The sequence below is a fragment of the Orycteropus afer genome, unplaced genomic scaffold (assembly GCF_000298275.1).
Source record: "Orycteropus afer afer isolate SDZICR_OR568_19922 unplaced genomic scaffold, OryAfe1.0 scaffold00080, whole genome shotgun sequence".
In the NCBI taxonomy this organism is placed as follows: domain Eukaryota; kingdom Metazoa; phylum Chordata; class Mammalia; order Tubulidentata; family Orycteropodidae; genus Orycteropus; species Orycteropus afer.
In genome coordinates, this window is record NW_006921667.1 from 6,503,636 (window position 1) to 6,516,178 (window position 12,543).

General features: G+C 44.2%; 1 protein-coding gene across 1 annotated transcript in view; it reads right to left on the minus strand.

Moving 5' to 3' along the window:
• FLCN (folliculin) overlaps positions 1 to 9,750 on the minus strand; it is a 13,541-nt gene extending 3,791 nt beyond the window's left edge. The window contains exons 1-6 of the mRNA XM_007941442.2: positions 9,502 to 9,750; positions 7,840 to 7,986; positions 6,591 to 6,812; positions 5,480 to 5,640; positions 3,516 to 3,607; positions 1,919 to 2,103 (exon numbers count right to left, since the gene is read on the minus strand). Coding sequence (XP_007939633.1) covers positions 1,919 to 2,103; positions 3,516 to 3,607; positions 5,480 to 5,640; positions 6,591 to 6,812; positions 7,840 to 7,986; positions 9,502 to 9,750 — 1,056 coding nt within the window. The remainder of the gene's footprint in view (positions 1 to 1,918; positions 2,104 to 3,515; positions 3,608 to 5,479; positions 5,641 to 6,590; positions 6,813 to 7,839; positions 7,987 to 9,501) is intronic.
• Between the last annotated feature and the right edge of the window lie 2,793 nt (positions 9,751 to 12,543).

The window sequence follows — 12,543 nt, forward strand, 5'->3', positions numbered from 1 at the left end:
GCAGGAGAGTATGGAGGGATGGACACTGGGAAGAGGTAACTATAGGGAGGAAGTGAGAGGGGAGCTGTTGCATTGTGGTAAACTGTGGTCAATGACATGAGACAAAGTATATGTGGACTACTATATGGAAAGTGAGTTTGCTCTGTAAATCTTCACCCAAATCAAAATTAAAAATAACCAAATGAATAAATAAATGAAAAAAAAACCAAAGTTATTCTATTCATGAGTTCTTCTAGAAACTTCTCTTGCACAGTGAAAGGCAGATCGGGTCAGGAGAAAGAAAAGCATTTATTCGCTCAGAGACTCGGTGATCTGCCCAATGAGAAAAGCTTAGGTGATGGAAGTCCCAGGATTTGCACCTAAAAGCCTGACTCCAAAGCTCTTGCACACATTAATATCTTTTCCCTTAATTATTGTTTAAAAATTGAAGCAGGCAAGTTTTTAACTTTTACAACATTCATCTTCTCTCTGTGAATACACTTTTGCTTAGTCATTTGAAAGTCAACTGGGAAACACAACAACACAACACAACAATGGGAAAGAGTGAAGGCCTTCCCTAAATATTCCCAATGCATGGTGACCCCCAGAGATGTAATACTGATGTAACCACATCTGAGTCCAGCCTTCCTAATAATGCCCTTTACAGCTGTGATTCTTAGGATCCAGGACCTACTGAAGGATCATGATTGCTTTTAGTTATCATATGTTTATTCTTTAATACAGAACACCCCTTCTCCATGCCCCACCTCTTATTAACATCCATGACACTGACATTTTTGAAGAATCCAGCCTGTTGTCCTATGGCATGCTGATTTAAAGACAACAACAACAACAAAAATCCCAACAGTCTCCAAGTATTTCCCAACCTTCTCAGTAATTAAAAATTCCTTCCCATCTTAATCCAAGTAAATATATTCCACAAGGATTGTTTCAGCTAAATACATGATTTTCATGCATGAACGTTTTCCACTCAGAAACCCTAGTGTTCTTAATTACTCCATTTTTCAAAAGAAAGATGACCGTCTTCTGATAAAATTGATGCTCATTATAAAAATAAACACTGAAAAATGTTATTGGAAAAAAAAGAGAAAAAACTTTAAAAGATAAAAAAGAGGAAAAAATGCCATTCGTAATCTCACTGTGCTCCCTCTCATCTGACCCAATATAACCACGGTCAGCAGTATTGCATTCTGAGTGTGGGTACCCATGCTCTGGCTGTGGTTGTGGTATGCATATACAAACAAACCTGCATTCCCATAGGTGCAATACATATGGTAAATTGAGTACGGACATGCCATGATAATTTTAGCTGAACATCCAGGCTACTTACAACTTTTTGTTAACAATAGCTATCAGTTTCAGTCTACAACCAGTCTAGGCTGCATGCAAGCCAATAATGTTGTTTGGTACCATTAAGTCAATTTTCAACTCATAGTGATCCAATTTAACAGAGTAGAAATGTCCCATAGGGTTTTCCAGGCTGTAATCTGATCACCAGGTCTTTTTTCCCAGAGTCACTAGGTGGGTTTGAATTGTGAACTTTCAGTTAGTAGCCAAGTGCTTAACCATTGCACCACCAGGGCTCCTAAACCAGTAATAATGTAATTCAATACCTGTAGAAGGTTTGAGAATTAAAGATTAGAGGGGACCAAATGAAGCCAGGCATCAAGCCCTTTCTCTGAAGAGTAACACCAACATCATCACAAAAAGGGAGCCGTGACCTATAGTTAAAATGCCCCCAGATGCCCCTACGTTCTTTAGCCCCCATCAAGAAGGCTCTTTGTTATCCCTAATTCCCTGCTAGATTTTGAAACCAATGGGCCCAAAGGACCAACTGTCAGATGAAGATTAGCTAGGAGGAAAAGGCTGGGTTTTTCTCCTCGAGCTCCTGACGGGGCTCTACTCCTTTGCCACCTACCTGTCTCATGTGCCGAAGGGACTTAAACACTGACAACTTCCGGGGCTGCCAGCTCCCACAGCCTGAGAGTGAGGACAAGTCTGCTGGGCATTTGGTCAGCTCCTGCCCTTCTGCACTTTCAGGGAACACAGGTGTCTTCTCTTCAGCCTCAGAATTGTCCCAGCTTTCAGATTCCTCTTCTAAGTCTACAAGCCAGACAACAGGCAGATACGGTACATGCTGTTCCACATCCCTTCCCACCACACTGGCCACAGGCAGTTGGGGCCAGTTAGCTACTGACTGACACAGCAGTCCTACACCACCATGCTAGCTGCAGGTAGCTCAGGAGTCCCAGGCCAGTCAGCTACTGATGGTTACTGACAGATGCCACAGTCCTAATCACTACACGGGCCCCAGGCAGTCTGGGGGTCTTGGGCCAGTCATTATTGACTTACGGTTCTGGTGAGATGGCACATGCAGCTATGGCCTTGGGCACCCTTGAAAGCAGAGTGGCTCAGCCCATTGCTCACCTGGCCTGGTGCTATGTTTGTTTTTTTTTAATGATTGCACAACATGGTGGATTTAATTAATGTCATTGACTTATATGGTTAAAACAGCCAATTTTCCATCATATATTTTACTACAATAATAAAGATAATAGGTGTGTGTTTACTGGAGAAGAGCTTTGAATATGCTTTGGAGAAAGTTATCATGCCCTGGGTTTCTGAACCACTCATCTGAAAGAAGCAAGCTGTCCTCTTTTGGTGGAAAAATTTCAAAGCAGTGATGAACACAAGAGTTTGCATTTAATACCTCTCCTGTTAGGTGCTTTTTTAAGGGCTATGTCCATTATGTCATTTAATCTTGTATTTGTCAAACAGAAAACAAAAAGCAAAGGCCAACCACTTGGCTATCCACATAAAATAGGAACAAGGAAAGCTTTCTATACTCACTTCCTTTCATAGATGGATAGCTCTAGTAGTAGATTTTCCCACCTGCCTGGAAAGAGATACTTTCACGTGCCAAGGAGAATGAGATAAGGACTAGCAATAAAGACACTAAGATTAAAGGGTTACATTCCTGTGGCTTCCAGCCAAACAAAAGATAGGCATATGAGCTGAACATTTATAGTAGGTAGATACACTGCTTGGCGAGATCAATCATGTGAGAATAGAAGGGCTGTGTATGCACAGGGAGACAGCTCAGGGGGCATAGTGCAAGAAAGGGAAGGACATAGGGAAGAGGTAAGTAACTATGGGGAAGAAGTGGGAAGAGAACTGTTGCATTGTGGGAAATTACAGTCAATGTCATGAAACAAAATGTATGTGAACTACTGTATGAAAAATGAATTTGCTCTGTAAACTTTCACTCAAATCACAAAAAAAAATTAAAAAAAGAAAAACAGATTAAAGGGTTAGCTCCACCAATTCTCATCTTGAGCTACTCAGGGCCACATTCCCCTGCATTAGCATTCCTGCAGGACAAGTCAGAAACTGGTGGCTGTGTGGCTGGAACAAGAATAGTCTCAAAGCCACCATAGGGTAAAGACTCCTAGCACAAGCCCCTCAATCCTCACCACAGGGCAGAGGCTCTCACCACAGGCCCCTCCAAATCTCACCAGCAAGCTTCTCCATCTGGACCAGTGTGTCCTCCGTTGGTGCACCTTCCAGCAGCTTCTCGGTCAGCCGGCTGCCACATGCTTTCAAGAGCCTGCAAAGCACAGTGCTAGCTATGAAGCAGTCTTGCCAAAAGAACAATTAAGCTGAAATGGACCAAGCTTCTTGATCTAACTACCAGTTTATAGGGAATATGGGGATAAATAAACTTGCTGAATACCACCCTGAGGACACAATCAATCACATCCACAACAGTCAATTACACAAGACAAATGACCCAGGCTCTTCAATGAAAGGCAAAGGGAAAAAGAGGAAGAGAGAAGCAGGAAACCCTGACACTAAAGAATAACTGTCAATTTGGTTGGATTTGATGGCATTATTATGGTTATATTTATGATTGAAATAAATAATTAAAGTTTACTTAAAAAAATACTGTAGGAAAAAAAGTGAAGAATAAATGAGAAAGCAGCAGAGTGCTGGTAAATTCTAAAGCTGGTGATAGGAACATATAGATAGTTCATGAAATTATACTATTTATTCTACTTTGGGTATGTTTTGAAAGTTTCCCAAATATAATTTAAAAAGACAGGAGGAAGTGTACATTGGGTGAGTGGGGAGGAAAGAATTTTTCTCTTTAGCCCTCAGACCCTCAAGAGCTGTGTTCCAAGATCTGTAGTTAAGAAGCCTCTTCTACACTGGGACCTGGTTGAGATAATGAGATACCAGACTTCATAGGGAAGGCTACAAAAGAAGGAGACTTTAGGGGAGAGAGTTGATTTTACATGTGGAAGAAATACAAATAATTCATGGCCAAAGGACAGCCTATGGTGGCTTTCAAGTATGTCCACAAATTCTTTGATTCTCCTCCCTTCAAAAGATATAGCCTAATCCCCTCCTTGTGGCTGTGGGCTGGACTTAGTGATTTAACACATTTCTAGCAAGCAGTATGTGACTTCTGGGGCCAGGGCATGTTCTGCCTTGCTCTCTCTTGGGTCATTTGTATCACTTGCTCAGGGGGGAGCCAGCTCCCACACTCATGTGATGGTGAGGAATGGAGCAGCCAGCACAGGCTTGCTAGCCTCATGAGTGGGCCCACTGGAAGTGAAGCTTCCAGTTGAACCTTGAGATAGCTACAACCCTGACAGACAAAACATTCTGAGACAACTCCCACCAGAATCACCCAGCTTTGCCACTCTTGAATTTCTGACCCACAGAAGTAGTGACATACATGTTTATTATTGTTTTTAAAAAGACGTAGGAATCATTGGTTTTGGTATGGGATCATCTTTACTTTTATATCATTGGGAAGTGAGGTCTAGCTAAGTTTTCCATAAACTAAAGGAGAAAGCCTAGGGAAAAAGACAGCTTGTTCATGCTTGGCTAACAATTAGGTACCCAAAGCTCCTCCACAGACACAACAAAAGGAACTCATGCAGGGGCTATTCCACTCCCTGCTTTAATCCTACAAAATCTATAGGATTATCCAATCAATGCAAAATTATTGCACTCATTTTAATAGTCAAAAAGCTCATTATTGGAAAAAAAAGGGGGGGGGGGAGACCAGGTTTGCTGGTCCAATAGAGCCTGGTGGAACCACTGAGACTATGGCCCCTAGCTGCCCTTCAGGTCTGGAATTGAATCCACACCCATGGTTTCTAGCCAAACAAAAGACAGGCATATGAGTTGAACATTTACCTCAGGTAGATACACTCCTTGGAGAGAACAATCATGGGAGAAAGAAGGGCTACTTATGCACAGGGAGACAGCTCAGGGGGCAGGAATCCATGGAGGGATGGACACTGGGAAGGGGTAACTATGGGGAGGAAGTGGGAGGGGAACTGTTACATTGTGGTAATCTGCGGTCATTGTCATGAGACAAAATGTATGTGAACTACTGTATGGAAAGTGAATCTACTCTGTAAATCTTCACCCAAATCACGATTTAAAAAAAAAAAAATCTCATTACCAAGCAAAGGAGGTATGAAGACATGCCCACAAATTATCATCACTGGTCAAAGATGTCAGTGAACGGGCTGCATTGCCATTCCTTTGGTGCAGGAATGGTGTAAAAGCTGTATTCATCCTCTGGGCACGCTGTGGGCATCCAAACTGCTCTGCCTCAAACACCTGAAATACAAAGAGAGGGGATGCTCTTTATCAAAGCAAAACTAGGCAGCTAAGGTCACCACTAACTCACAGCCAACTTCATGAATCCTACCTGCTCTTGGTGTAAGTTACAAAAACCATCACCCAAATTATTTTGCTTCCCCAGCTAGAGTAAAAGCCACTTGAGAGGAATCAATGAAGACCTTCTCCTACAATCAACTCCTTAGGCATATAAGGGGCACTAGGGCAGATTACATGCTTAGGCTGTATCAGTGCTGTTTGCCAAACATTTCCAGACACAGGGAAGATTTCTCTACCTGGACCATGGTGTGAGATAAGGCACATGACTAGTTTTGGCCAATAAGGTAAGAGAGAGCAAGGCCCTCCAGTACGCTATTCCCTCCAGAAGGACAAATGAGCAGCATTCCAGTTAGCTGCTGCCCTGTCTGCCTAGACAACTACAATGGCAGATCTCCCTGCCATCCTGCAACAGACATACAGCATAAGAAAGAAGCAGAAGTTTGTGGTTTTAATCTGCTGAGATCTGAGGGCCATCTGACCAGAGCCTAGCATAATCTATACTGACAGAGGCAACACCACAGCTGGAAGTCTAATTAGGGGTAGGTCTGTAACATGACTAATGGATAATCTTCTGAAATGAAGGTAAGAGTGAACAAAGACTCAGAAACCAGGGCTGAAACCTGGGTCTGAATGCCATCAGCAGTAAAGAAATTAGAACAGCACAATAGTGGAGGCAAGAGAGACTAAGGAAGGAAGAGGGGGCTGAATGACTGGAGTTTACCATATGCAGCCCCAACTCTGAAGCCAAAAGACACCTTGGGCTGAGCAGAGCCCCAGGACCAGTAGAAAAATAACTGGCTAGGCCACACGCTCTGCTCCAGGGCATAGAGACCCTCAGTGCCAAGGCCCCAAGGCCCCACCCCAGCAGGCCCCACACTCATCAGTATCACCTTGAGGGCCTTGCCCTGGAGCTCATCAATGATTCCGCGGATCTTCCCGAGCAGGAAGGGCCAGGAGTTGATGAGGTAGATGCGGTCCATCATGATGGCAATGATGCTGTACCAGCGCTGGAAGCCCCTGGCCAGGCTGTCTTTGATAAAGAAGGTGTGGCTAAACACAAAACCATGCTGCTCATCCCCAAAGAAGATGGGACCTTCCCTGCCGGGGCAGACCTGGGAAAGCAGCAACGATGTGAGGCAACAGCCCTCCCTTACTTCAGGGACAAAGCCCCACCCAACCCCTTAGACTTCTCTCTGCACTAATTAGCTAGCATGAATTGTCAAGCTGAGTTGGGAAGGAAAATTTTTGCATTCATCTGCTCCTGTGAAAATCTATTATGTTATTATTATTCTGAAGACCTATTACATATTATAATGAAATGAAAGTAAAGTAGGTTCATTCTTTCTACCTTGAGCAAAAAAAAAAAAGAAATCCTATATAAATATTACATCTAACCAAGGCTCTAATTTGCCCATCCAGAATTATTCTTAAGAACCAAAAAAGTCAAAATAGCTAATAAAATGTACATACTTTATTTTCAGGGGCAGATTTTACAAGTCCCTCACTCATGACAATTTCACACACAATTCTAAAATATGCTTATCTGCCTTCTAGCAGATTAACAGTAGAACATTAAGGAAAACAGCTAAAGGCAAGCACAAGCCACAATAAATGATAACTAGTAACAAGAGAGTAGAATCCTACCTGATCCAGTGAATACCAGGGACAAATTTTAGTAACTTAATTATAAATCCTTTGTGGCAGACAAAAACACTCCATAAAAGCCATCAGCAGGAATGGAGTTCAGGACCAAACTGATCTACACTCTTTACTTAGACCTGAGAGCCCACAATGACCACTGGTGTGGATCAACAGGAGGATTAACACTTTACAAAAGGGTATGCCTAATGCAGTAAAATAAATATGTTAAAAATATTCCCTATCTTAGAAACATATCCAGCAGGAATGGGCAAGTAATAAAAGTTTGGTGCTTAAGATTAAAAGTCGGCAATCATCCAGAAAACCTGCGAATCTCACAGGATTATGATAATTTTAGGGGCTCTGGAGAATTGATGTTGTCTGTACTCCCCACACAGCACCAACCTAATCTAACTTACACTGAACTTACTGAGGGCACCTTTCTACTGGGGAACATGTAAGATTCCTACATAGGCAGTTTCCCACGTCAAAGGTGCTGACCTCACAGCTTAGGCTCCGAACACAAGCCTGGCGGACAATGCTGAAGAGCTGGGGGTGGTTGGGGTGCTGGTGGCTGACATATTTAATGGATGTCTCCTTATCGTGGCTGATGTACCCTGGGTGCCCCACAGCAAGGGACCGGCAGCCCTGCCCACAAGAAGGAAAAGAAAACCAGTTACGTCAAGAAACTAACAAAAAAAAAACCCTTTACTCTTACACAATTCTGAATTTAGAAAATTCAAGCTATTATTGTATAAAAATAACTGGCTTTTAGATTTAACTTATCTGAGAATTTAAATGCTGATGAGGCAGGTTAGCAGAGGCAATTAGTAACAAATGTTTACTGAGCACTTATGTACCAGGTACTGGGACACCAAAAACCAAATTCACTGCCATCAAGTTGATTCTGACTCATTGTGACTCCCATAGGGTTTCCAAGGCTGTAAATCTTTTCAGAAACTGAATGCCTCATCTTTCTTCCATGGAGCAGTTAGTGGGTTCAAACTGCCAACCTTTTTATTAGCAGCCAAATGGCTTAACTACTGCACAACCAGAGCTCCTGATGCTATGATAAGAGGTTTACGTACTTCATCTCATCTAATCCAAGGCACAACCCTGTGATAAATAAATGGGAGTGAGAACTCCCATTTCACAGAAGGGGAAACTGAGGCTCCAAGATTCTGAGTGGCCAGCCCAGGGTCACAGAACTGGGAAGTGACAGGTCTGAGCTACACCCTGCTGTGAACCACTCTCTGAGATGACCCATCCTGCCAACCAGGCCTCTGTCCTTAATCCCAATACAAACACCTGGCAGGGCCTCAGGCCATAGCAAGGGATCAAGAAAGGGACACAGAAGATGCCACGACCTCAGGGTGTTGGGCCTGCAGACACACCTCTCACATCATCTGTGTAGGGAAGCAAAAGATTGATGACCCAATACTGCCAGTATCCATTGGTGCTAAAGCTGTGCTTCCTATAAGCTGTCCCCACTCAAGGGCCAAGGATCAGGGGGCACCAAGAAGAGCTCTTTCCCACAAGATGTGGCCCCCTTCACTGGGTACCTCTGTTCAAGGCCCCTCTAATGGCCTGGCCAAACCCACTAAAGCCTCTTCCTACCCAGTCCTCCCTTCTCCCCTCCTTATCCCTACCTTCCTGTCTCTCCCCCTCTACTCTTCACAAGGTATTCCCACTGATTCATTTCCTGCACATTAGATTCTATCTTAGGATCTGCATCTCAGTGGACCATGCTGGGTTTCCATTTCATATAGCAGTGACAGGCCCAACACCACGAAGACCTTGGGCCATATCAGGTCCTAAGCACTGAGAAGTGCCTCTTCAGGAAACTGACACTTCACTTCCCAGATCTCACAAAGTGACACAAAGAAGGTTCCAGTGGGGATACTCTAAGGACAGTAGTCTGCAGGAATAAAAGTGAGGCCTGGCAGAGGGCACGAACGCATGTGAGTGTACTCAATCTTTGCCTGTCACCTGAAGAGCACGCCCATTCCACTGGGCCTCACGCTGTTCCTGACACCAGGTCTCTAGTCTGTCCCACTGAAGCAGGACTTTCCACTAACCATGCAACCCATTCTAGGATAGTTGGAGCCCAAGTGCAATGCCCTCCCACAGAGCAGATGCTTCAGGAACCAAGAAGACACTCACCTCACACATGTCAGACTTTTTGGGCCCTGGGCTGCTGGCTTCTGCGTTGGCCCCTTCTGCTGGGCTATGGGAGTGGATGCGACTGCTCATCTGAATGCCACCTTCTTCCTCCTCAACCTGCTCGCCCTGGCCAGGGCTGTCCCCATTCCCAGCCCCTTGGGGGAGCGGGGCATGCAGTACTTCCGTACAAAAGAGAGTGCGGGGGCCATGCAGCTCACAGAAATGACAGAGTGCAACAATGGCATTCATTGTGCCAGGGAACCAGTGTGAGGCCTACAGAAAAAAGGGGGGACACCATCAGCTGGCCCAGGCCATGCATGCCACAAAGGTTCTGACATTGGTGCACAGGGACCAGGAGGCATTGTGGGCACGTTGGCCTTGCTGCTAATGGGCTCTTAGCCCCACAGAGATGAGGCCCACACCTAGCCAGTGTCTCCTGAGCCTAGGCACTGTGCCAAATACAAGGGGACAAACAGACCTGCTCTTGCCCAAGTGAGTTCGAAGCAAACAAGAAGAAAACAGTAACCACAAAAGGCATCTTCAGTTAGAACTGTGATATACACTATGGAGTAAACTGTACAGAAGAGAATACATACATTAAAATGACAAGGAAATGTAGCAAAATATGGTAAATACCATTGGGGCAACACAATGAAATACCACAGGAGTTCTGACAAGAGTGTTCATGTGTCCAGTAAACTCTTGGTGAGTACCAATTGTATGCAGTAGTGTTGGGTAATATAGATGTACCCATGAAGCATGCCTTCTAGAAAAGGGACACACAAAAAGCTGCTTAATGTCATGTGAGGACAAGGGTACAAAGAAAGCAAAGCAGAACACCAGAGTGTTACCAGAGGAGATGGGATATGATGTGAGACAGAGCCACAGGGGAAGTATCCCTCAGAAGGGCTCCTTAAGTGAGAGCCGAGTGAAGCAGGGAGCTATGAAGAGCCACCCTGAGAGAGCCTGAGGGCTCAGCGCATGATGTCATGCCTCAGGTGGGGCATGACCAAGGGCTTGAGTGTGTCTGGGGAGGAGGGCCAGGAGCAGGAAATGAAAGCAGGTGGCTAGAAGGAAGCAGATTTTATGAGGAGAGACATAAGCTCTGAACCATGTTTGAAAAGGATCAGTTTGGCTGCTGTGCAGAAAACAGGCTGTAGTTGAGGGGAAGGTGCACAGAGGGAAAAAGCTGAGGTGCTTACACCACTTGAGTGGTCACATGGTGCCTGCATTTCCAAAGCAGAGCCAGCAGAGGGTGCTTAAGGACGGAGTGTGAGTCAAAAGGAGCTGGGCAAAAGGTATAAACTCAGAAGTGTCACCCCAGAGCCCAAGAGAGCAGTGTTAAGAGGAGGAGTGCATGACCCCTGTAGAGTGCTATGCAGGTCGTTGGTGGAGTGAGGAAAGCCTCATGGGAATGGGGCAAAGAGAAGAGGAAGAGCCTTCTTTGCGAGAGGCACAAAGGGAAGAGAAGTAAATACAAGTAAATCTATAGAGACAGAAAGTAGATTAGAGGTTACAAGCTCATTTACCAGGTTATCAGAAGAAGAGATTGGGGAGTTATTACTTAATGGGCACAGAGTTCCTGTCTGGGGTGAAAAGAAGTTTAAGAAATAGAAAACGCAGGTTGTACAACATTGTGAATATAATTAATACCACTAAATGGTACATTATGATTAGTTAAAAATGGTAAAAAATAGTGTAAAGTGGTAAATTTACGTTGTATGTATTTTAGCACAAACCAAAACCAAACTCACTGCTGCTGAGTGGATTACAACTCATTGCAACCCCTCCTTGGGTTTCCGAGGAGGTATTTCTACGGAAGTAGATAGCCCAGTCTTCCTTCCGAGGAGTGGCTGGTAGGTTTGAACTGCCAGCCTTCTGGTTAGCAGTCAAATGCCTTAGGCACTATGCCACCAGAGCTCCTATATTTTAACACACTGCATTTTTTTTCCCCAAAAATAAGTCATTCTACTAAGATATCCATATGAAAGCTGAACATGGTCAATTTTTATCTATCTGCAGAGCATCGATACTGACCTTGTTATTTAGCAGAATCACACTTCCATCACCCTTCCTAGATCACAGTGTGCAAGGCTATTTCCAAATGAGTCAGGCATGGCAACTGCAGTCACACTTCAGTTCTAAGACCTAACATTTTCTAGGTAAGAAAAAGAAAATTTAGAGCTAATTCTAAGAGCAATGATCTTTATAGCATGAAAACAATTCATTGTTAGTTGCTTATTCCAACTCAGAGTGTAAGCAGAATTGTATGGCAGGGTTTTCAACCTAGCCTCTCTACTTCCATAGATATCACCTCAGAAACCCAAGGAGGGATCGCTATGAGTCAATTAGACTCAATGGCAGTGAGTCTGGTTTGGTTTGTTTTTTCCATGGTGCTTCTGGGTAGGTTCAAACCACCAACTTTTTGGCCAGTAGTTGAGTGCTTAACCATTTGTGCCACCCAGGAACTCCTCAATCAACGCAAGTTAGATATTATCAGGTCGAATTTCAACTCACAGTGACTCCATGTGAATGTAACTGCCCAACAGAGTTTCCTTGGCTATAATCTTTACAGGGACAGATCACCAGGTCTTTATCTTGTGGAGGTGCTGGATGGGTTCACACCACCAACCATTTGGTTAGCAGCTACACAGTTAACCACTGTGCCATCGGGGCTCCTTCCATCTGACTACAACAGTTGAAATACTTACTCTAGTCCAATGGTTCTCAAATTGGTTTCTAAGTAAGCCTAATACCTCTTCAAGAAGCTTTCCAGAACCCAGGGAACAGGCAGAAATCTTCCCCTTCCTGACAATCCCTTAGACATTATAGTCAAAGCAAGTATTCAAGTGCCTGGAAGAAGCAGACTTCCTGTCCACCTTCCCCTCACACACTGGCTAAGCCCACGGGCCCGACAGTGATCTCTACACTCATCTCCTCTCCCCTCATAGTGTACTCTGCATCATTTCATAGGGCCATGAGGATTGAATACTATGTAAAAAAACTTTGCAAATAAATGAGGTATCACAATGGTTCCTAACC